General features: G+C 40.7%; 1 protein-coding gene across 1 annotated transcript; it reads right to left on the minus strand.

Annotated features, from left to right (window-relative positions):
* Positions 1–264: 264 nt before the first annotated feature.
* Positions 265–25570, minus strand: EDNRB (endothelin receptor type B). Its single transcript, XM_030856946.3, has 8 exons — positions 25383–25570; positions 24055–24590; positions 9229–9341; positions 8889–9093; positions 7146–7295; positions 6610–6743; positions 5669–5777; positions 265–2843 (listed from the first exon to the last, which is right to left on the minus strand). The coding sequence occupies exons 2-8, from the start codon at positions 24538–24540 to the stop codon at positions 2709–2711; spliced, it is 1332 nt and encodes a 443-aa protein (XP_030712806.1). The 5' UTR covers positions 24541–24590; positions 25383–25570; the 3' UTR covers positions 265–2708.
* Positions 25571–25793: the final 223 nt, after the last annotated feature.

The raw sequence follows: 25793 nt of genomic DNA on the forward strand, positions 1-25793 counted from the left end.
AGACACAAGGTGCCATTGGAAACAATCAGTCAGATAACCAACCTCAGAAAACTGAATGTGTATATATCTGGTTACTCACCTCAATAAAACAGAACAGAAATTTGGCATTTTAATGTAACAGCTTTCATATTTCCTTGATAATTGTGTGTTTAACATAAATAATGTCCATTTGTAACATTTATATTTCCTTTAAACACTTACTAATAAATTAGTATTAGTTATTGCCTGCACAGTGAAAAACAAGCTGGTCTTTTTTTAAAGCAATTTAAATTTTTATTGATTTTGTTTACATAACATAGAATTAGCAACTACATTAGTTGCCACTTTAAGTGACCTCAGAAAAACAAAATATATAATTATTTTACATGGTTATATTACAATTTTATAAAGTTAGCTACAGCATACCCATGCTTTGTTATAAACTGTATTCCTTTGGCCATATGTTGTAAGCTGTCAATACTAACACGCACCCATGTTAGCAAATATAAAGGAGAAAACAGTCTAAAATCGCTTATAAATCTTTTAAGTTTTACGTCCATGTTAACATTATTTTTGTCCATTGTTATATTATACAGTCCTTAATACTAGAAAATACGTTTTAAAGTTAAACAGTAGCACCTTTTCCCATATTGATTTTATTCATGCTAAGAAATCATGCTTGTTTCTTACCAACCTTTGTCAGTATGTTAAAATTTTGAATCAAACATTTTTAGAAAAGCTACTGAACACAATTTCATTATAAATAATGCATGTATATGCTATTTGTGTGCAGTTTAAAATTTGGCAAGATGATCACAGACCACAACTCTGACAGGGAGAAGGAAGGGGCATTATGATGCAGATGAGAAACAAAATGAATGGTAATAAAATGAGCTCAAATTTAAATAGGAATAAAAAATATATTAACAAACTGAAAACAGTAGTAACCCAAAGTTAATTTAAAATCCGAAGTTTGAAATGTCTTTCTTGATGACAAGCATCTGAAAAAGTGATTGGGAAGAAATTAATAAATAAGCCTGGGATTTGTAAATAGATTCCATGTGGCATGTGAATTAATTACTGTCCTTTTATTCTGGTCCCATTATTGGGGTTTTGGTAGCATCACCTTAGATGCTGGCAGAAAACAACATTGCTCGCTTATTCTCAACATGTGGCTGTGGCGCTGGGTTACCAAAAAAAAAAAAAAAAAAACCACACACACACAAAAAAAAACAAAAAACAAGGGTAGAAACTCTGTTATATTTTAAGACAGAGTTAAAGCTCTTGGGCCCAATTTGTTCCTGAAGCCACTGTGAGAACATTGCACTGTTTTGCTGGAACAGAATCAGGACCTTTTGCATTGATATGACGGGCAGTGACGAACATCAGGCTAAGAAACGGAATCTGTCCCCATGGGTTTCCTCCCGCCCCATCTCATTTCCTCTGTCTTCCGTTTTCTCTTGTACATACTTTCACACACATCTCATCCAAGTTAACCTGAGGCACTTTGCTGGGGAGATGAAAGAATTAGGCAAGAATGCACAAAGTAAGAGGTTCTTAACAGTCTCAAAAAGCAGTTTTGCCTGTAAGTGGTAGGAAAGCACCACATCCAGAATTCTTTTCTATTAGTTATTTACACAAATAATATAAAAATTAGTAATAAGCTTTACGGGTAACTGTTACATTGACTCTAATATCTATGATCTTAAAAATAGTGTTTTAACTATCGTATGATGCATTGCCAGAGACGATCTTAACTGCAGCAGGGGTGAGAGAAGATGCTGCTTTCTCCTTTGCCATGTGGACACTGCTCCAGGCAACTCACATTCTGTCCATTATGGGGTTCCTGGCATCTCTCCATTGTAAAGGTATGAACACTGGGGCCTGCCCTTCGTTTAATCATCTACACATTGTGTATTGTAGCTAAGTATTTACAGATGACAAAACTGAACAAATAGCATTTAAACTACAATAGTGAAAGAAGAAGAATGTTTTAATAATCCTCAAAAAAACTGTAGGTAGTATTTTCTTTGCAGAGTACACGAATAGGAGATTTCAAAGCAGTGTTTTGGGATGGCATTCCAAACCTTCTCTCTGTGTCCCTTTGTGACATTTGATCTTATCTGAATGTAAAGTTGAATATTTTCAAAAACCTCAATCTCTCTGATACTCCCTCCTGATCATTTAAATATGTCTCTAACATCAAAAAAATACACCAGCTGAACTGCTTTCATATTTTGTCTCCAATTACAGTCCAACCAATGGTGTGAGACTATTAATAGAAAAGGTCCTTTAAAAGATTTTTAAAATTTTAAATTGAGCAATTTAAATTTCATTTAAAAATTCTGTTTCGCAGCAACACACTTATCCTTTGCATCCGATTCACCTTAATATAAAAAATAAACATCTTTAATAGGAATTCTGAGTGAGCTCAATTTAAACGTAAGTGGTGTATGAATATACCAGAAGTTCGGAAGAGCCACATTGAAGTGCTGACTGTAAAGGATTAAGTGCTTTCACAATGAGGCTTTCTTAATTCTCATCGCTTTTCTTCTCATGCTGTAAACAGCTCATAAAATGTCATGAGTAACTCTGAGTGTTAAGAAAATAATCACTCTTACATTTTTACATCGTTTTGTGCAAACACACAGTTGTTTTGTTTTGTTTGGCGGATGCCTCATTGTTTTAATGATTTCTGTCCAAAGTAAAGAAAATGAATATTCCTTCTTTCAAGATGAGCTGTATTTATTACTGGAACGGAAGTTGTCATATCCGTGATCATTAGCTTTGAACTTTAAGCACGACTGCTTTTCCTCCAAGGACTGCTTTTCTTCAAATGACTGGCACCAGCAGCATAAGCATGACTGTACAAAACAAAGTAACTCATAAGTTCACATCAGTTACACTATCACAACCCTTCCTACTCTCCAGAATTCTGGCTTTCTTTGCATGATATGCAATTCTGCCAATTTCTCTCCATGCCCTCTTATTTTTCCCCTTAAAAACATATAACTACATGAGTAGTATATGATAATTCTTTTAAACTAGAAAATACAGAGAAGAAAAATGTACATAATTAAACTTCCTCATCTTTTAATTCAAATTGAAAGAGAAAGCCACTCTTAATTCTTGATACTTACTCTTGATTACTTGAGAAATACTTTTAATATTTGATAAATACATAACTCAAGACTTTTTCCTATGCAAATGGAAATATTACCACACATATCTACAACATGACTGTATTTGTGCATGTTTGTGGAAGTGTGTGTATAATTATGTTAATAAAACTGGACTATACATACTACTCCATGGCCTTGACAGTGACATAAACATCTTTCCATGTCAATAAACTTAATATTACATCACCATTTTTTTCAGCCACGTGTTTAATCTCATGTGACTTTTCAATACTGTTACACAATAAGGTTATAAAGTATATGTGTCTCAGTTTTAGTCATCCAGATTTTTTCTTGGATTTTAAAAAATCCTGTTAATTCTGTTTGTTTTCTGAGAATTTATATGTATAAGAAAATGTGAGTTCCATTGCTTTCTGTTGTGTAAAATGAGGGACATGATCTGGTGACGTTCTCTTCTAGCTCTAAAATCTATGAGTTTATGAGTAAGTGAAGAATTTTATAGACTGCCTTTGATCTTACAAGGAAGCTAAGTTCTCGGTTTTCCAATAATGAACTTCCAGTGGAACCAAGCAGAACCAAGGCACCACACCCTCCATACAAAACCCAGCAGTTAATAATTAGGACAATAGAGCCACAGACTCAGTGTCTGATGCACATTCCTCAGTTGTTGTACAGGTACGGTAACTGCCACCAGAGGGAAAAAGCTAACTCCATGATGACCAGACTGTAACCATGACATAAGCTGCATCATACTGAGCAGTACTGAATCTGTGGCCAGCACAAGTCCAAGAACGAGCCTCAGGAGAATGGGATTAACATTATTGCTCATAATAATCTGTATCTTGGTGGGCAGCAGAATAATTGTAGCTTGTTCTGCCCGTATATGTAAGCACACAACTACAATAGAATTGTCGGCAAAGAGATGTTACAGACCCATGTTGACATCTTCCGCTCTGAGAATATGGTGCCCCATGTCAGCATGAAGAAGTTACAGAAGATAGACCTTTGCCCCTAATCCCAGAGAAATGGAATGGTGTTTGACAGTGGGGAACTGAAGGCAGCTCTTTTGCCCCTTTCTTGTTTGCCCATTTCTGTTCCCCTCTAACCTTGAAAGAACCTAATTATAGGAATGTGATCACTAAGCAATTGAAACTAATTCCTGACTTATGCTCTCCTGAATGCACACCATGCCTTGCCTAACCTGTCGATTCTCTTCCTAGATAAAAACAAGTAAGACTAGCTCTCTACCCACAGTAGCCCCCCCCAAGCAATCCTGCATGCAGACCACTCAGGCAAGATAACATCTGAAGAGAGAGCCAGCCAGTCTGTCCGCAGGGGAGAGGCAGAACCCAACCTCCTGCCTTGATGATTCATTGAGATTCTTCCCCCTCCACTTTTCCCTTTAAAAACTCATGGCTGAGCAGAATCGTTGGTGTTGGTCTCTGGACACGAGTCCACCATCTCCCCAGACTGCTGGCTTTTCTGATTAAAGCACCTTTCTTTTCTACTGACACTTGCCTCACGAATTATTGGCACATGAGTGGTGAGCAGCTGAATCTGAGTTCTGTTACACCAGGGACAAGTGAATCATTCCCACATAAGGGAAGGGAATATTTTATTTATGCTAGATTGTTGAAGGAGTGAATGAATGGATGGATACATGTTACACACAAATGCAAGCAGGCAAATGAGGAATAATTTCACATATTCCACATCAAGGAGCACTTCTCTGCTATAGAATGAAGGCAGAAAAGTGGAGGTAAAACCTGAATTAAACTGCTTTGTTTGACTCGTTATTGTCACCTCTGTATGAAAAAGAAACTAACTTAGTTATAATCTACAGTGTGCTGCATGGTCCAAAATCTTCCAAAAATGGGAACAGTGCCTTTAATCATGTGTAGCTCTTATTTTATCATGTGATATTTGTCAGACATCAATGCATGCAATTGTTATTCATTTTCTGTGTAACTCTATGAGTAAAATTGATTGGTTGAGGCAGTAGGGAATGGTTGACTGGGATTTGTAGGCAGAAATCAATTATAGTGATTTATGAGCAAAATTCACATTTAAAAAGAAACGTCTAGGGCTTCCCTGGTGGCGCAGTGGTTAAGAATCCGCCTGTCAAGGCCGGGGACACAGGTTCGAGCCCTGGTCCGGGAAGATCCCACATGCCGCAGAGCAACTAAGCCCGTGCACCACAACTACTGAGCCTGTGCTCTAGAGCCCCCGAGCCACAACTACTGAAGCCCGTGTGCCTAGCGCCGGTGCTCCGCAACAAGAGAAGCCACTACAATGAGAAGCTCGCGCACCGCAACGAAGAGCAGTCCCTGCTCACCGCAACTATAGAAAGCCCGTGCTCAGCAACGAAGACCCAACGCAACCAAAAATAAAATAAATAAATAAAGAAGAAAGAAATGTCTATCATGTAATACTAGGGGAAACTGCAAAACAATTGACTAGATCTCTTTGGATAGAAATATTAATAGTTTGGAAGGGTTATATTTGATGCCAGATTAAAAAGGGCTTTTGATTTTCAAATACTCTCTTACCTTAAAGCAGTTTTTGAATCTTTTGCTCACCAAATACAGAGCTATTGGGTTAATACAGGAATTCAGGGAGGCCATGTTGATGCCAATGTAGTCCAATACCAACAAAAAGCTGCAAAAAATAATACAAGACATGTCTGTAAAAAAATATGCTGCTATGAACATATATTCTTTACAGACTTTTGTGTTTTTGTGAACAAAAAAATTAGCCATTTACAATGGTTTTGACTTTATCACTAGTCTTTGCCAATTATGATCTCTCTCTCTCATTCTCTGTCCCTGTCATCGCCTCACCCCCCATGCCCAATTCTCTCATTTAAAATGAAATCTCAGGACTTCCCTGGTGGTGCAGGTTAAGAATCCATCTGTCAAGGCAGGGGACACAGGTTCGAGCCCTGGTCCGGGAAGATCCCATATACCGCAGAGCAGCTAAGCCCATGCACCACAACTACTGAGCCTGTGCACCTAGAGCCTGTGCTCTGCAATAAGAAAAGCCACTGCAATGAGAAGCCCGTGCACTGCAACAAAGAGTAGCCCCCGCTCGCCGCAATTAGAGAAAGCCCGCGTGCAGCAATGAAGATCCAATGCAGCCAAAAATAAATAAATTAATTAATTAATAATAATTTAAAAAAATGAAATCTCTTTTGGAAGCGCTGAGGCTGGATGAAAAGAAAGGATTTACAAAGTGCAAAGGAGAATCAGACCTAACGTTTTCAATTGTGCCACTCGCTCATTTGGACAACCCTGGCTCTCCATTCCCAGTGTTCTCCTAAGTCCCTTTACTTCTCCCTTGGAAATAGGAGTAAAGGTAAAAAGATGGCCATCTTATTTGCTCCCTAAGGATTAGAAAAATGGTACTCTCTCTCTTGCCAATGAAAGGAATCAATGGACAAACTTCTGAATGGCATTTATTTACACAATTATTTCTATTTTACCTTTCTTACCTCAATAGTTCACATCTATTGGGATCATTCCGATCATAAAGAGTGCGCTTCAAAATCCTGCTGAGGTGAAGAGGAAGCCAACACAGGGCAAAGACAAGGACCAGGCAAAATACTGTTTTGGCCACTTCCCGTCTCTGAAATAAAACCACAGTCAGACACTGAATAGACACCTCATTATAATCACAGCGTTCTCGCTTTCCAAACAAAATATTTAATATCGTTTACAAAAAATCAGTGGCATTTGTAAAAATTCAGGACACTGAGCTTTAAACTGAATAGCTAATGTGAATTAGACAGAAAATGATTAGAGATTCATCTTTAAAAAGTAATGGCTCTTTTTACATCTTTTTAGACTATGTAGAATATCTCCAGATAGCTAATATAAAAAATATTCTTTGTATATTAAAAAACACCAGCACAAGAAAAAGGAAGTATGCTGTGGTGTATGATAATTTTAGTTTCTTATCACCATGATAATTTTCATATTCATAATCAGGATTGTAATCATGAGTCAGCAAATATTTCTATTTTCTTACCTGCTTTAAGTGATCATTTAAAGCAATTTGCATGCCACTCTTCTTTCTCAACATTTCACAGGTCATCAGGGTATAAAACAATGCAGTGATGGCCAATGGCAAGCAGAAATAGAAACTGAATAGCCACCAATCTTTAGCTGTCTTGTAAAACTATGGGGAAGAGAGAGTGTTATACTTAATATTCCTCTGTAAGAAAATCTTACATATCAAACGTTAAACTAAAAAATACTCATCAAGGAGAAATTATCTTCTAAAGTCGATCCATTTTATAAATACTATGTAGAATCTTTCAGGCCACGTCTGCTGAACAAATAATTAAATTAAATGAAACAAACTTTTCCTAAAAAGCATTTCAATTCTCTAAGGAAGCGTGCTATCATTACACATAAAAATGTAAGTAATTGGGCAAAATTTTAAATATTTGGTAATTCAAATATTTTTGTCTTCACATAGGCAAGTTATCCTTAAGGAATTCTTTGTGTGAAATACCACATCTGAATGGGTAAAGATATCCTAGTGTTTATGGGAGTTTTTCATTTTTTAACAAGTTTGTTTATGGGAAAAGCAGGTAGGAAGAGGTCTATATTAATCATTTACCTAATGGATGTATACATCTAACCTATCAACTAAAAATCAAAGCTGCTTGTAGGATGCTTTTTCTCTTATTCTTTTTCTGCTTTTTTTTCCCTTTTTTCTTAAAATTGTTGTTCCAGATATGTCTGTGTTGGAGTAGAATTTACATAATCTGTGCAGTACTTTTCCCATTTTAACTAGTAAGAAACAAGAGGGCTTCCCTGGTGGCGCAGTGGTTGAGAGTCCGCCTGATGCAGGGGACATGGGTTCGTGCCCCAGTCCGGGAAGATCCCACATGCCGCGGAGCGGCTGGGCCCGTGAGCCATGGCCACTGAGCCCGCGCTCTGCAACAGGAGAGGCCACAACAGTGAGAGGCCCGCGTACCGAAAAAAAAAAAAAAAAAAGAAACAAGAAAACAGCAGTCTCATTCTCAATTTCACATTAATGCCCCTCTTTATTCTTTTGTTTACCATGATCTATACATATATTCATAAAGCTTTATCTCGTCTTATGTGTAAAATAGAAAATAATCATTGGTGACATTTGGACCAGCCCCCTTTGCGTTAACTCCTCTTAACCCATTCTGTTGGGAAGAGCCTTTTACACTTAGGATCTATCTTCTGATGACCAGTATTACCATTCTTCTCCTATTTCCTGATTAAAAGCTCTTGAATAAATGGCCAAGATGAAGTTCTTTGCAACGGCAGCTTTCCCTCTAGAGAGAGGACAAGCTTGTTATTCATACCGAGCTTCACGGATTCACATGGATTCTGATCAATCCATCCCTACCAGGGCGACTTCTACTTGATCGTTCCCTGAGCCACACGCTCGCTCTGATGACTGCTGTGCTGCTTCATACAGAATATGTAGTAGCTGCCAGTCCTTATGGGAATTTGAGTAGAAAAGCTATAATTTCAAATCGATTCTCTCATGTAAACTTGGTTTATCTGTATTCCTGAGCACCAGGAGATTCTTGGAGAAGTAGTGACCCAGCTTCTTGCAGCCTGGGTCATTAGTCACCGTTAACCCCACAGCCCTAGGACCTACACTCTTAATTCATGCCAAGGACAGTCATAAATCAGTAGCTTCCCAAGAAGAGGAGATCAGGGGAAAAACAGCTAAATATTTATAAGGCAACAACAGAAAGGGGGACAAAAGAGTAAAATTTACCTGCATGAAGGCTGTTTTCTGAGTGGGATGGAGCAAACAGATTCTCAGATAACTGCCTTTGTAGTCAGTGGTAATCATATCAAAACCCACGGCTTCAGGGACAGCCAGGACCACGGAGACCACCCAAATTAAAACAATTTCTACTGCTGTCCATTTTGGAACCCCGATTCCTTTAATTCGACTCCAAGAAGCAACAGCTCGATATCTGAGGAGTAAAACACAATCATTTGCCAAGCTGGCAGAGCCTAGTTTTATTGAATTAAACAGTTTATTTTCTAAGTAGCATAGCAATCACTAGGATAGCAGTCAGGATATACCTGGCTTAGATATATGCTCTTACCTGTCAATACTTAGAGCACATAGGCTCAGCACAGTGATTCCCACAGAGGCCTTCTGTATGAAAGGCACCAGCTTACACATCTCAACTCCAAAGGGCCAGTCCTCGGCAAGTAGCTGCGTTGAGGAGACACGAAGCTCTGTTAGGGAGATTTTCACAGGGCGCCCTCTGAACTGTATGTTTCACTTAGTGGAGACAAATGAACATGTAGAGTTAAAATAACAAATTCCAGTTCTTATTCTTTTTCTCATAGACTACTCCTCTGAAAAGCACTTGTGTTTGATATCTGGAACAAGGAAGTGGATTGGGAATAATGAAAGGGCAGCCAGTTCAGGAGAATTAGCTATACGCAGACAGTAGCTTAGGGTCAAGGTCTCCTCCACTGCAGGGCCAACTGGGGCCAGTTGCTTAAGTTCCCCTTACAAGATTGGGCCTGCAGTGCTGAAAATGCCTCTCATACTGTTATAGAGTCTCAAATACTCAGCTGGTGGCCAAATCAAAATAAGGTTAACTAAAAATAGGTGACGTGGGACTTCCCTGGTGGTCCAGTGGTTACGACTCCACACTTCCAATGCAGGGTTCCATCCCTGGTCGGGGAACTAAGATCTCACATGCCATGTGGCACAGCCAAAAAAAAAACCAACAAAAAAAGACAAATGTTTCTTAGCCAGAGAGACTAGACGACTCCTATGGAGAACAGTGTGTGTGTTCGTGTACTTATTCTTCACTCTAGTCAACTTGACTGGTCTGTAACTCGGCACACAGCTCCTTGAATCCAGCAGGCACACTCCTTCCTTAGGGCTTCACTTGAGGTTCTTCCTTATCCTGGAAGGCTTTTCTCCCACAGATCCACTTGGCTAACTCCTTGACCTCCTTCAGGTCTTACTCAGATCTCATCTTTTCAACATGACCTACCCTGACCACACTATTAAGTATAGGAACTGGTCAGGCCTCCCCATCTCCCTCATCCTACCCCACTGCCCGTTTCATCCAGAGCACTTATCCTATTGTATATATTATACCATACTTGTTTGTTTGGTTAAGTTTTTGCTGTCTGGAACCCCTAGCCCATCAAACAGAAAAGAACTTCTGCAATTGCCTAGTACAGTTCCTGACACACAGCAGATGCTTAAATATTCAGCCCCCTAAAATATATAGGCAGTGGCTATCCAGCGAGCAAAAGACCTAGTTCTTGGTACTGTATATATATTTCCGTTTATCTGACTTCAGACTATGCAACCATCTATTGTTAAACTCAGTGATTTTCTTTTTTAGGACAACTGGGTGTGCCCCACCCTGGTAAATGAATCACTTTAGGTAAACATCTGGGTCGAATGTTCATGAGGTTTTGAAAATAAAGAGAAGTATTTCAAATCTACGTGTCTCTGTGTGTGTTTTAATGTTTTAAAAAATAACCTTCCAAAAGTGAAAACTATTTTGAAACACAATTGAGTCTTTCCGTTCTTTCACTCGTGAAGGTTCTTTGTGGAGTTCGTCATGCTGGGTGATTGTTCTGTAACTAGAGTGGCACCCAAAGCTGAAATGTGTGTTTCAGTACGAACATGACTCGGAGCTCCAACGTGGAACCAATTTCATTTCTAAGGTAGACATGAAAAGTTACACCGACATGTAGAACAAATGTTGGCATACTTACAGCAAATACGCTTTTTCTAGGGTCTGAAAGCCTGCAAGGCCAGGCAGGCAACAGAAGAGTGGAGGAAGCCAGGTGTAAGAAAGTCATTGGTGTCAGGAATAATAGGGAACAGAGGGGTCTGGGGTAAATCCTGTCTAAATGGAGCTGCTGCTAATAAACTTGATGTGATTTTTGCCAAGAGATCCCCAATACAAAAGTATCTTGATTTTTAGCCCCAAATTGGAATTTCTATATGAAATCTCACAATTTATAAAAATTGTCAACTAATTCATATTTTAAAAAAAAACCACTGTCAGATAACATTGTATTAACAAAATATTTTTATGTGTCAGACCGGCCTCTAACTTGGGACCTCTGGATTAATAAGCTGACTTATAACTCTGCTTGTTCATTCATTCATTCATTCAACAAACATTTATTGAGTACCCACTATGTGCCATACACCATTCAGAGTACAGAGTGCCTATCAGTGAACAAGGCAAACTCCCTGCTCTCATGGAGCTTACAGTCTAGTGAGGGAGGCAAACACAAAACACATAAATACTTAATATGGTGTCACACAGGCGGTGTCACCATATTGAAAGATTATGGTGGAATTTAGGGGGCTTTCTTGATAGGCTTGTCAGCAAGGTCTCTCTGAAGAGGCAACCTGTAGTAGGGACCTGACTAAAAAATGTAAGCCATGCAAAGAGCATTCTAGGCAGAAGAAAGAGCAAATGCAAAGGCCCTGAGGTCAAAAGAAGCTTAGTGAGAGGAAGGGACAGCAAGAAGGCTCTCAAGGCTGGGGTCGAGTGGTCCAGGCCAAGTGTCTAGGAGATGTAGTTGCACAGGGAGGAGTCTGATGGTTTTTTTTGTTTTTGTTTTTATTTTAGGAAATCCATTGCAAGATTTTGAACAGGGAAATGGAAAATGGCATCATCTTATTTATGTTTTTGAAAACATCACTCTGGGGACTTCCCTGGTGGTCCAGGGAATCAGCCTTCCAATGCAGAGGACGCAGGTTCAATCCCTGGTTGGGGGGCTAAGATCCCACGTGCCGTGGGGCAACTAAGCCCGGCACGCTGCATCTACAGAGCTTGCGTGCTTTGGAGCCTGCATACCACAACTAGGGAAACCAGCATGCTGCAACTAAGACCTGCGCAGCCAAATAAACAAATAATTAATTAATTAAAAAATAGAAAAAGATCACTCTGGAAGCTCAATGTAGACTAGAAGGTAGAGTCAAGAAAGGAAGCTTTGATGAGAGATTGTGGGCTGAAACTTGTGATGCCCTGGGGCTGAAAAGAATGGGTTATATAGACTGGATATGTATTGAAAGCAGAGCTAGCAGGACTTGTTGATGGGTTGGATATAAGATATGAGGACTCAGGAAACTCAAGGAGGTTGATCATGTGAATGGTGGAGACACTGGCTGAAATGAGAAAGAGCCAGGGTCCTGCAAGTCTGAACCAGCTATGAACTCAAGGTGCTTTAAAAGACTTGCCAATTACCCTTGGAAACATAATAAAAAGATTCCAAACAGTTAAAAGAACCCTGCCAGACCCAGTTTGGTACAAACTATCCAGGTAATATTCTGTCTAATCATTCTGATTGCCTTTATATGTATTGGGGTGGGGGGTGGGAAGCAAAACTAACACATATATGGTACTTACAAGGGACTAGGCACTATTCTAAGCCCTTTACACATGATATATCATTGAATTCCCAAAGCAATCCTATGAGATAGTGTTACTATTACCCCCATTTTATAGGTAAAAAAACTTAGGGGCACTTAGAAGTTTATTAACTTGCTGTGTTGATTTTAAATATGCCCACAAATTCTTTGATACTCCTCCCTTCAAAAGGTGAAGCCTCGGGGCTTCCCTGGTGGCGCAGTGGTTGAGAGTTCGCCTGCTGATGCAGGGGACACGGGTTCGTGCCCCGGTCCGGGAGGATCCCACATGCCCTGGAGTGCCTGGGCCCGCGAGCCATGGCCGTTGAGCCTGCACGTCCGGAGCCTGTGCTCCGCAACGGGAGAGGCCACAACAGTGAGAGGCCCGTGTACCGCAAAAAAAACCAAAAACAAAACAAAAGGTGAAGCCTCATTTTCCTGACCTTGAACACGGGTTGGACCTAATGATTTGCTTTTAGTGAATAGAACGTGGTGGGTGTGATGATGTGTGACATCTGAGACTAGTTCATAGAAGGCATTATGGCTTCCTCGTTGCTCTCTCTTGGATCACTCATTCTGGGGGAGCTGCCGTGTCAGGAGAAGACTCAAGCACCCCTATGAAGACTCCAACAGGTGACAAGGAACTGAGGTCACCTAAAAACGGCTGGCACTAATTTGCCAAGTGTGTGAATGAAAAGATCCTCCAGCCTCAGGCAAACCTTCTGATGACTGCTGCCCTGCCAACATCTTGACCTTCATAAGAGACCCTGAGCCAGAACCACCAGCTAAGCAGCTCCTGAATTCCTGACCCACAGAGAGAGTGTCAGGTAATAAATGCTATTCTTCAAGTTGCTAAGTTTGGGGGTAATTCGCTTCTCGGCATTAGATAACTAACATATTTGTCCTTGGTCACTCAAGTAAGTAATAGATCCACATTTGAACCCATGTGGTCTGATTCTAGATTCTGTAATGTTTTGAAGAAGCTGATCTTAGATGAAAAGTGTTTAGAATTAAATCAATATTAGTATTTTAAAACCCATAACTATGTGTCAAACAACGGTAAAGTATCTAGATGTAGAGTCAAACTTTCTTCTAACCCCCCTGCTATTTTATTCATCTACTGTCCAAAAATTCAGATAGTGTCAAGTGTTTTCTTGTCTTCAATGATTTCCAAATATGCAAATATTAGTATCACTTAGGTACAGCCATCAGATGAATCAAGATGAATAAGTGTCCGGTCACTGAAGGGAGAGAAGTCTGGCCAATGAAAATGAGCTCTGCACTGAATCCAGGCCCTGTTTTGAGGTTACTATTGTTTTTGGCTCAGCCTAGAAATTGGATGATTGCTCTTCATACCAGTGGGAGGCCTGCAGCCCAACCTCTGACCCAAGTTATCACAGAGGACAGGGAAACACAAACTGAAAATTGTAGCAATTCTCTTCGAGTTCAACACAGAGATAGTCAGAAACCTAATCACAGCTGAGAGATTACGGTTTTCTAATCTACCCTTCCGAAGGGAAAGAGACTGAAAAAAAACCTCTTCATCATTTCAGCTCAGACCTGAACGCTGCCAGTCCTGAGAGGCCACAGAAGGTGGGGGGACGGAGTGCCCACTTCTATTATTTTGTAGTCAGTCAGAAGGATGACTTTGGCAACATCTGCTTCTCTGATCAGAAGGCTTTGTGGGGACACCAAGAAGCCTGACACCCTGTGACAGAGACCACACCCACTGCTGATGCTCACCTCTGTCTGAATGGCCTCCAGCCTCAATGCCTTGGGCAATTTAGGGCTTGGAGCTTATTTAAAATGCAAAAGATGTCAACCTCTTGTTTAATAATAAACAAAGCCCTGGGTAGGGGAAAAGCTGTGAACTTAAAAAAAAAAAAAAATCACTCTCAACCAAGATGCCATCTTTAAAATTTGGTGAAAGAATGTTCTTAGAGATTTTTATAATTCCTGGGAATTAACTATTTCACTGTTTCTTGACAAAAATAATGACATCCAACATCTATCATTTGAAGTCCGACAATACAGCTTTCTTCTTGGTAGAGGAAATTTGATTCTCCTTTATTGCAAGAGGAGGCAACTCTAACTTTAAACCCAGCAATAATACATTCTTATTCCTTATTTGCAGTTTTCCCCATTCAATTAGATAATGTAAGGGCACGATCTGAATACTGAAGACAAATCATGCATGTAATCAAATCTCTCTGATTGCAAAAAGAATGTTAGAGGTCCATATTGTTTCTAGGTCCCTGCCACTTGAATTAAATTTTTAGGTCCTGTTTAAAACTAAGTTTGAATATATATTACCTACCATTTATCAAATGTGAGCCAGTCAGAAAATACTCCCATAGCTGACACTGGTTTTCACATGGTGATGGTTCATCCAAGGAAGAGCTTTTGTTAGTGTTGGTCCTGGGAGCAATGTGGTGTCCATTTGACAAATGGTAGCCTGTCCTCATGCTGGCCCCTTTCGCCTAAGGCTTCTACTGCTTCCCTAGCACATTTCTTTTGTATGAGTAAACACAAATAAATAAATAAACACTAGGTTGAAAAAAGACTTGATCATACTGACTACAAGGTTTCTACACAAGGATGGCCATGATTTCATAACTTTATGTTGAAACAGCTGTTTGAGAAAGGAAAAAGTCAAGAGAATCCAAAAAATTATTTTATATCATATTTTAAAATTATTTTATATTAAATATATATTATATAATTTTTTAAAAACTTCTAAAAGGATAAATAACATGAACAGAAAATAAATATCCTTTCTGTACAAGTATGATTAAGTGAGTCCTACAAAATCTCTTCAACTGGGGATTTATATTTTTCAATTCTTTTTGTAATTAAAAATTACATTCTAGAGAAATTAAATGGAGAAAATCCTATTAATACACACCACTCTTAATGCCCAAAGGCATCTAGCCCCGTAGAGTCGGGAAATGCCAAAGTTAACCATTTTGCACTAACAAATGTTCAATAGCCTCATTAACCGTATATACCATTTTCCTTTCCTATTTTTTTTTAAATTAACAGTATACACTGAACTTTAACTGTTTCTTTGTTTCAGAATACTCTACAACATTTTTAGTGCCTAGCACAGTGCCTGGCACACAGTGACTGCTCATTAAATGTTGTTGAACAACAGTGAATGAGTGAGTTCATGGACAAATAAATGAATTTGATCATAAGGCAAAAATCTTGTGATAAAACTTTTGTCATGAACTTTTCAGTTCTCATATTTGGAACAATTTCTTTAGAGAATTGGGATGACTATGCATTTTATATATTGATTGATTTTTGTATTGTCTAGTGCATGCCCTCCTCCTTTCCAGATGATCAGGTCTTCTTGACACATAGAGCCAGGGCCTCTGGGATTGAGGCGTTAGCTCTTCTCTTGGACTTCTGCCTTCCAAGCAGGCCGGAAAAGGTGGAAAGCAAAATTCCTCCCCTCCCCTCTCTCCCCTACTCAAACCTATCAGGGAAATGACTTTTAAAAAAACAGAACCTACTGTTTCTCACTATCTGATGGGATTCAGTGAGGTGCTTTAGTTGTAAATTTGGTGGAGATGGACTCTGGAAGCATAGAGACGCTATAAGAGACGGTCATTTAAGAAGGTAGGTGAGCAACACATTAAAAATGACAACTAAGGTTGCTTTGCCGGATTGCTGTCTCTTCCATCTGGTGATGAACTGTGAACATTTCTTTCAAATGACTGGCATTATAGAAATGTTTTTACAGTCAGAGTCAAAAGAAGGAAATAATGGAGTGGTTGTGTTTCACAAGTTTGGGGAAGGGTGTATTCTGCTGCTTTTATCTCTGTTTCCTGTAGCAGATAAGAGTTTTTCTGCGATTGAACTGGCGTCTTAATAAGATAGTACACCCTCATTCAAGGATTTCCCATGTCGGATCTCCCTTTCTTTTTTCTTATTCAAACATACAGTGAGAATTTAAGCTGCTGGTCAAGTGCATAGACAATATTTTCTTGACATACATTGCACCCGTGCCCTTGGGGACGAATATCAGTTACCGGTTCCATCCTGGGTCCATTAAAATGCACTTAATCACTTAAAGATTAGGCCATGTGGGTTAGAATATGTGGGTGAGGAATAATGTCAGCTTATCCCCCAGGGGTACCATTTAAATACCACAATATGAACAGTGCCCCCTGGAGTTGTTCAAGGCAGAGGCCCCGTCCTAGGAATCTGTTGTGTGCACACTGGCAAAGGGAGGGCTTTCCACTGCTCTGGAAAGACTCCTATCACTTGCTGAAATAGAAGAATGACTCCATTAAAATGAATTAAGTTTCTGGAAACAAAATCTTTAAGAGAAGCAAAGAGATAGAAAAAAGATAAAAAATAAATATGTCTTAGAGAAACTTAAGTTCACCTTAAATATATATCCCTACTTTTGTTACAGTGAAATTTATTTCCAAGTCTGTAACAGGCCAATAAATAAATGGATTGCTACTCTCCTATTACCTGAACTTAAAAACTTATCCACAGTTTGTGCTTAAAACCTTTCATTGACATGTCACATGTTTTGAAAAGATTCAACTAAGAGCATTAAGACATGCTATTCACAAACCTAGCTTTATGGTCAGATTCACTTAGCTGAGCTGGATCTTCTAAGATCGCTGTGACACCTGAAGAAACTAAAGAATTATAACCTGATGGCCTCATGGCTCAGAAAGTGACTCTCAAACTTAAAGAATTCAACAAATCTTATTAAGTATTTTCATGTCTTACTTAAACCTAATTCTATCCAGAAAATGGCTTATGGGATAAGCTATGGTGAGAAAGCGTTTGATTACCATGGAATTCAAAAGCCCGTTAATATAATTTGAAAACACTGTGTGAGGGGGAAGAAGATATGTACAAAGTAAACATCCAGAGAATAGGCTTCCTCCTTTCTGGAAACCATGATGAAGCTAAGGAGGAGAGAAATAGAGAGGGGATGCGAGTTAGGTGGTGAGAATATGGCTGTGAGACTCAGGGACAGAACACTGCTTGATAAATGCTTCTGTCAACTTTGCTAATAAACTTCTGACTCAAGAACAATCCTCTTTCTCTCTCTCTCCTACCATCCCAGTTTGGCCGTTTTCTTGTTCCTTTACATTTTCACCAGAGAATCTATAGGGAAAGAGAAATAATCAATCTCTAAAGTAAAAGCACTGGAAAGGAAAAAAGTCTGAAATTAGAGCAGTTGCCAGCTAAGGTGTATCCATACACCGTGCTCAGCTATCTCCCAAACATAACCAGCCTCTTCTTAACTTTGCAAAGTCCTGGAAGAGAATGTTTCACATCATAAATTACCTCTAGAATCTTATTTCAGCTCAGGCTTTATCTGTCAACACCCCTGAGAGCACTTAATCATTGATTAGCATTTGGCATGTTTCTCTAAAAATCATCAACTATAGCGTATTAGCCATACCTTATATGGTTTTCTTTGGAAAATGAAGACCCTGGCTCCCTGGCCTTGAAACAACATGGTCTCGGCTGTGTCATCCTCTTGTACAACTATGGAAATGCCTTCAATCTTGAACGATCATTTAAAAATGAGCAAAGAAAAAAATGTAAAGCCTTTGATAGATAAGCCTTACCACATTGAAAGAAACATTGCCTTGACATTTCAAGAGCCTTGGATTTATGGAATGACTGAGTGGCAGATCAAAGGCAAATACAGGAAGCACCCTCGAGTTAACCTGGGGAACATTTCATTGCCCAAGGCCAAGAGTTTGCCCACCATTTTGTCACAGGCATTCACAGCCAACATGTGAAGCGGTGAATCAGAAATAGGAAGTCTTGAGTGTCTGGGCTATTTGACATCTGCTATTGACCTATTTTTCTGTTATGGCCAATATCCTCATACACATAGAAAAAAGAACAAAATCTCCCCCCCTTTTTTTGGACAGTTATAAAAATATGAGTATAACATCTTTTGTCAACAAGCGTTTGTCTGGAATTGATTGTTGCAGGCGCTATGCTACGTGGGTGTTGGGGGGTTAGCTTTATTTATTAATTGACCCAAGGTCATGCAAAGCTAATAGTCTTACTCTTTATTAACACTTTTAAAATGTTAATCCTTCAAATGTGCTTAATTAACACTCCTTAAAAATTTTGTTGCTTTAAATAAATGAACCTCAAAGGTATCTAGGTTCTGTTTTGGGTACAAAATGCTTCTGCTACTAAGATGTCTCTAGACATCACAAAAATGTTACTAAAATATCTCAGTTACTTAACTGGAAATATGCACAGTGTTATTATCTTGGGCAAAATTAGACTCCCCTCCCCAATGATACCTTTACTTCTATTGCTCTATATGCATAAACTGCATTTACTAATCAGAAAAGTATAACTTTGAAAGTTAAGTTTGCTGGTCCTTCATTCACTTTTACTTCTAACTATGAAATTAGTTAATTATATGCAGGCTTATTAAGTACTAGAAGTAGTCTAAGACTGGATAGTGAGAAAGGTGATTTTGTTCAGAAAGACAGCTTTGATTGTGTTACAAGCAGGAATGTCTGACTACGTGACAAGGTCACTTCGCTCGAAACTCACTTGAGGGTTCAGTGAAGCAATTCCCATTTTGACATACCAGCACTTTAATGTTACACGTACCCCACCTTAAGTAGTTAAACGTTAAAGGTCAGTAGCTATGCTTCTCAGAGCTATGAAGGCAGCCTCTCTGACTCCAATAGTAGCCTACGAAGTCTTAACAAGAAAACCATCTAGAGGCACTCCAACGGGTCGCCAGCTCAATTTTTAGAAAGCTCTCCATCACCACTAGACATCTGATTATGCTTGGATCCTTGTCAAAGTCTGCCCACATAGATATCTGTCATCAGTTTCCAAGGAGATTTGTTTTCAAACTCAATTTGCTTACACATAAAGGAAGCTATATTTATGCTATTTATTATATTTATATTACATTATATTTATGTTAACTATATATATATATTGAGTCAGTTATTCCATGCAAATATAGTACAAAGAGAATGAACTTGTTATAATTTAAAAACTCATTGTTTGCGCAAGCATTTTTAACTTCTTAAGATGTTAAGAGAAGTTAAAGAAATTTTAACTTCAACCTGCAATCAAGGCTTGTTAAAAATCACAGCTAAACTAAACCAACTAACCAACCAACCACCAACAACAACATAAACAACTTCACAGCATCTACAAGTATACCCAGCTCTTCCTATACAGCTTTGACATTGGTGCTACTCCAACTTACTCTAGGCTCCTATAGGCAACAAATGTCTAGATTATTCCATTCATTTTAGTCTACACAGGAATGGCACAATAAGTAGCTTGTGAATAAGGAGATATTCATCCTCACATCAGATGCTTAAACACTGGTTTTGGGGTCAGGTACATACATGGACCATGTAAATACTGGCATAGTGACCCATGTATGTATTAAAGATAGACATTGATACCTATATATGTATATGGAGATGTTACATAAAATAGTGATTCAAACTAAGAGTACAACAATAATTTTGGGGTACAGTATGGCAATATCTATCAAAATTACAAATGTACATATCCTTTGATTCAATCATTCTAATTCTAGAAATTTACCCTTCAGATATAGTCACACATGTGTGCAAAGCCATATGGGCAAAGATGTTATTTGTAGTCATGTTCATAATGGCAAAAGCTGAAAAAAGAAACCCCAAGTTTCCATTCTTATTCACACACACACACTCACACGCATCCTAATAACATTTATTACTGGCTTACTTTGTGCCAGGCACTGCGACCCATGATATTCACCTGTGTACTTATGCATCTATACATTCTTTATAACATTTAATATATTTACGTATGTATACATCTATACTTTTAAACATCCTTTTTGGACGCTTGCTTTTTCATTTTTCATCTGGATGCTCTTACGTAATGCAGTGACAGCCCTAGTGTGCGCTGCTGAGAAGGAGAAACGAGGCTTTTATTTCCAGCAGGTTCTCATGATTATCTGAAGCTCTTTTAGAGCTTCGATTTGCTGAGTCTCCCACAACATCGATCTATCAGGATTGCCTCCTTGACACAGGAGCCCTGGTGAAAAGACTGTCTAGAAGTTTCCAGAGAAACAGTTCCCTGAGGGAGTCAGAGCAGAGTAGACACATTTCCTGGGCTTTGTCAGCCCTCACAGCAGCCTCTCCCTGTGAAGTCCCATCCCGTTCTACAGCTGCATCAAGGAACATGGCTTCCAGCCAGATCTATGACATTTTGTGGTTTGTCAACTTTACTGAACTCTAGATTTACTGAAGTCCAGATTAATGTAATAGGTTCACGTTGATGTTTCTGGGCCTGTGGGTAAACCAATAGAGGAGGTGCGGGATTCTATGAACCCTCAGAAATTGTGAATGTACATTATAGTATCTATTAATTATAATGTATATATAAATTATCTATTTATATGTTAATTATATATAACATATAAGATGGATAATTAACTGGATTCTCAAGAGAATAATAACATCCCACAAAAACAAAATTAGAAATTGCTAGTTTAGAGATTCAAGTCCCCCACTTTAGGATAAATTTAAATGGCACTCATAATTCACTTCAATTGCTTTGTATGAAGTATAATACTTGACTACTCTGAAATTATAAATGCATTTTTTGTAACTTATATGGTGTCACAATTATTTAAGGGAAAATGGCTTTTAACTAGCCCTGGATTAGGTGCTTTTGTAAATAAAGCCTTTAGAATAACAAACAGTGATATCAGTATTATACATTACGGATCATCTGAAAGGGATTTCAGGAGATAGAAATCTTCAGATGACTCAAATTAAAACTGAAAATGCTTACCAAGTATCCTACTATGTAGTAGTGTGTCCCATAATTGCAGCACTGCACTGAAATGAGGTCCTAACAATACTCCAGGTTGGAGAAGGGCAATCTATGCTCATCTCACTCTGTGCAGGGGGCCAGGAGGACCACGGGTTCTAGGGCCAGAAGGCCTGGGTTCAAGCCCTAGTCTCATCACTTTCTAGTGGTGTGACATCGACCTTCTAGTGGTGTGACATCGAACAATTTACTTCTTTACCTCTCCAAAATGTAGTTTCCCCATAAAACAGGGGTGATAACAATATTTCTTCCATAGGGTTTGCTGCAGTGATTTAATGAACTAAACCAAGTACTGAGTACATAATAAACGGTAGCCATTACTGTTGTATCTCAAGTGACATATTTATGCACAATATAAAAATAAACCAAAAGCCACTATGTAGGATTCACTGATGGCAAACCTAGTGGTGGGACCTAATTCTATGTGATGGATTTGTTCATGACCAAAAAGGATGATTACATGGCCAGATTTGTAATGACTCAGTTTGTTTATTTCAGAAATAGAAACACAGCTTTAACAGACTGAATGGTTTCAGGCAAAACGTTGTAACTTCCTAGGGAAATCATAAAGGAATTTGAAAGGAAAGGAAAAGCTGTGTGTCCTTTGGGAGTAGGATAGTCTCTGGCTTATCGAATGCAATAATTTAGCCAGACAGAGAAAGATGGTCCTGGAAGAGCTGTGATTTACATCTGATCTGGAGGCAAAATGCCCTCAATCCAACCTTCCATACAGCACTTCGTCTGCTGGCTGACTTAGGAGGGTTTCTAAATGGGCTGACCATGTGGGGTTTCCTGGGACCTTCCTAAACAATCTTTCACAAAACTCTGTGCAAGCCTAGCAAAACTAGATGTAATCTCCCTTTTCAGAAGGATCTTATTACTTATTTAAAACTTCTCACAACACCTTGTACTCTAAAATTTCTCAAGTCAGTTTTGAGGAATTGAATTGAAATTCTCCTGCCACATTGGAATGGTAAGACTTAGTCTGTAGGACTCCTAAAATGGGTTCCTTCTGGCCCTAATGGAGCTGTGACTGCATTTAAGGGACCCATTTCAGCCTGTGCTTCTCCCAGGAAACCCTCAGAGTTCACAAGGGCTGGTACCCATGCAGGAATTTAAGATTTCATCTATTAATCCCTCATTTCTGGGAGTGTTGCCTTCTAGGACCTGGATCCTAATCCAAATCCTGTCTCTAAACCTCAGAAATCTCTAGAATTCCTTAATGTATGCCTTATTGGATTAGGATTTCCAGAGATTCATAAAAGGCAATTTAAAGGCATGCCATCTGGTGACTTCTCCTGCCACAAAGATCAAAGTATCTCCCACAATCCTTTCCTAAACCAACATGCCTTTTCTTTCCCTTGTACTGAGCCCAGGACTAGCTTTAGGCAAATCCCCAAAGTACATTCCCGGTCCCTTACACTTTTGATTCTGTTTTTATGCATGACTTCCTATTGCTGGTTACGATGGGGAAACAGAGTTTTACAAATTTGCATCGCCCTTTAAAATTTTCCAGCTCTTTCACTTAGGCTATTTTTCTTAACACCACAAAACCCCAGTCGGTGGGCACTAGAAACTTTATTGTAGAGTTGAGGACGCTGAGGCCCAGAGATGTTGGGAAGTGTCCAGAGCTTCAAAGCGGGAGTCAGAGTGTAGGGGTTTGCGTCCTGCCCTAGCTCTTCAAGCCCATTCCCTCTGATGCCTGCAGTAATCACATAATGATGTTAGCTACTGAAACTGTTAGAGACTTTGTGTTCAGTGTCCTTGGTCTTGTCCACAAAGTCATTGATGGGGTGCAGTTTGCACTTTGGAACCTGACAGATTGAGCCTGATCCTCCTCACCTCCATCACTTACTCACTGTGAGACCTTGAACATCCTGTCATCTGTCAAATGGAGTAATGTCTACTCATGGGTTGTCAGAAGGAGTAAAGGAAAGTAACACATCTATCTCAGCGCTTGGCCCATCGTAGGCATTCAGTAAAGGGTAGGTACAGTATGGTCATTCACAGCAGGTGAACTAACACAGCAGGTGTTTTCCTACTCTCCTGTCTGGGTCTCTTTCTTCTAGACCGTTTGTCTCCTAAAAACCTATTCGAGCCCTTCTACTGTTAGGGTCCTTTAAGAAAATGCTTCCCAAGGTTAGTATGCATTTGAATCACCTAGGTATTTTAAGATGCAGATTCTGATTTAATAAGTCTGGGTTGGACTTGCAGTTCTAACAAGTTCTCAGGTGATAACAATCCTGCCAGTCCATGAATCATCAGTTTCTGAGTAGAGAGAATGTACCTTGTGAGCTGGATTTAGGGACAAGGTCCTTCAGGACCAGTGGTTCTCAAACCTTACGTGCAGGGCTTGTTAAAATACAAACTACTGTGCTTCACCCAGAGTTTCTGGATTAGTAGGGTTTGAGGTGGGGCTATAAGATGTCATTTCTAACAAGTTTCCAAGTTATGTTTATGCTGCTGGTCTGGGGACTATGCTTTTTCCAGGCTTAGCAGTGGGCTACTGAAACCAGAAGGCTATTTGGTTCCAATGATTACTGACTTCTAGGAAGGGACGGATCTTCGTGACTAAGCTTCCTGCAAAGGCTCTGGCATCTCCCCCTTCCTAACGGTGTGCCCTCCCATTGCGATATTAGCAGGCACCCTTTACCTTGTAGACATTGATGGGGATATCAATGACGATGTGCAGCAGGTCTCCCAGGGCCAGGCTGGCTATCAAGATATTAGGGCCGTTTCGCATGCACTTGTTCTTGTAAATGATTCTCAGCAGTGTGGAGTTTCCGATGATGCCCAGCACGAACACTAGGCAGGACACCACCGTGTTGATGTACTTGAAAGTCTCCTTGATCTCGATGGGTCTTTCGCACGGGGGCGGGGGAAGGGTGCGCGGTGGAATTCCCGCCATTCTCGCTCCTTTCGGCATCTGCGGAGATGCGGACGACCGCTGCACGCTGGCGTTGGAGCCCCTGGGCCAGGAGGTCTTAGTTGGGGGCGCCATTATCTCTCCGGCCCCCAGAAGTGGCGGAGTGGCCCCGGCCGGCGGGAATCCCCTCTCTTCAGCCTGGACCCCCACCACGCCGCAGGCAAGGATCAGCGCCAGCAGGGCGCGTCCGCACAGGCTGGGCAGCGGCTGCATGCTGCTGCCTGCTCCAGGGGGAGTCGGGTGGCCACTCTTCAGCTTTCGGTCTGGAGATCAGCAAGGGAAGGAAGACGGGACACCCGGGTCAGCTACCCCAGCCACGCCCCTGCAAGCGGCTAGCGCAGAGCGCAGCCGCGCCCGCAGTATCCGCGCGCAAAAGTAACTCAAGTTTGCGCGTCAGTGGGGGGACTCTGGCGCGTGTGACCCGCCCGAGCCCGTCTCCTGCCCTTCCAGAGCCAGCTTTCGCTGGTTTTTCTCCCCTGCGTTTCCCGAGGGGTAAATGACTCGCAGTGGGGTGGGGTATTCTGGAAGGGGTGTGACAGGGAGGAAAGGATGGGTGTCTAGAGCAAAGCTTTGAGCTCCTTTTGTGCCCAGAGGGAGACGTGTGTGTTCGTTCTGGCTAAGGGCGCGGGGGGACGGGGGAAATCAAGGCACCTAGAGGCCAAGGGATGTGCCAGTCTCTGCATTTGACTCCTCAGGAACCCGGATACCCTGTGTGTGGACGCCAAGACTCCTTCCTCCCCGCGGGTGAAAGCAGCTACTTCCCGGCTGCCTGCGCTCGGGCTCCCCCGGACCCCCCACGAGTGTGCCGGCTGACTCGGAAAATCTCTGGGACATCTAAGTTCTGATTGGGGGAGTATCTGCATTAACGCGGAAGCTTCTGTGCCCTCCAAGTGGCTTCAAACACTCACGCGCTCTCCTTCGCTCCAACCCCATTGAAATTCGCTGTATCCATACATTAAAAAAAAAAAAAAATCCCCAAACAAGTAATCCAAGCTGAAGCCCCAGGATAAGGTTCAATCACTGATTTTAATTCAACACCAAGCCAGAACTTTTACCTCGCGGACCGGACGCGCCAGGCGCAGAGGGACCAGCGGGGACCTCCTTCCCGGGACGCACTTGGCTCGCAGCTGGGTTCCAGGCTACCCTGGAGCAGAGCGCGCCTCCCTTCAGCTGCGGGCGGATCTGGCTCTGACGAAACGCTGAGGGAATGCCTGACCGTGTAGCCTCCGCAGCTTGCTCGGGATCCTTGCTGTCCCTAGACAAGTACCTTTATTCATTCGTCCCTTCCCCATCAATCACCGCCAGACTCCTCCCGCCTCTTGCGACCGCGCGGCAACCTTTCCCCTTGAGCGACGCCTGCACTGCATCAGCAGGACCTGCCCGCGGCCGCAGAGGGCAGTCCTCGGCCCGCGACGCGTCCTGGGAGGCTGTGGAGTTGTCATGGTTCTCAGTTCTTCAGATGATGA

The sequence above is a fragment of the Globicephala melas genome, chromosome 18 (genome assembly GCF_963455315.2).
Source record: "Globicephala melas chromosome 18, mGloMel1.2, whole genome shotgun sequence".
In the NCBI taxonomy this organism is placed as follows: Eukaryota; Metazoa; Chordata; class Mammalia; order Artiodactyla; family Delphinidae; genus Globicephala; species Globicephala melas.

Bases quoted from the DNA above. Each gene is read 5' to 3' on its own strand.
- EDNRB (XM_030856946.3), bottom strand. From the start codon at position 24,540: ATGCAGCCGCTGCCCAGCCTGTGCGGACGCGCCCTGCTGGCGCTGATC. The intron at 9,342-24,054 runs GTAAAGGGTGCC...TCCTCAACGCAG, and splicing joins TCCCCATCAATGTCTACAAG to CTACTTGCCGAGGACTGGCC. The intron at 5,778-6,609 runs GTAAGAAAGGTA...TATTTTTTGCAG, and splicing joins AATAGATGTGAACTATTGAG to CTTTTTGTTGGTATTGGACT.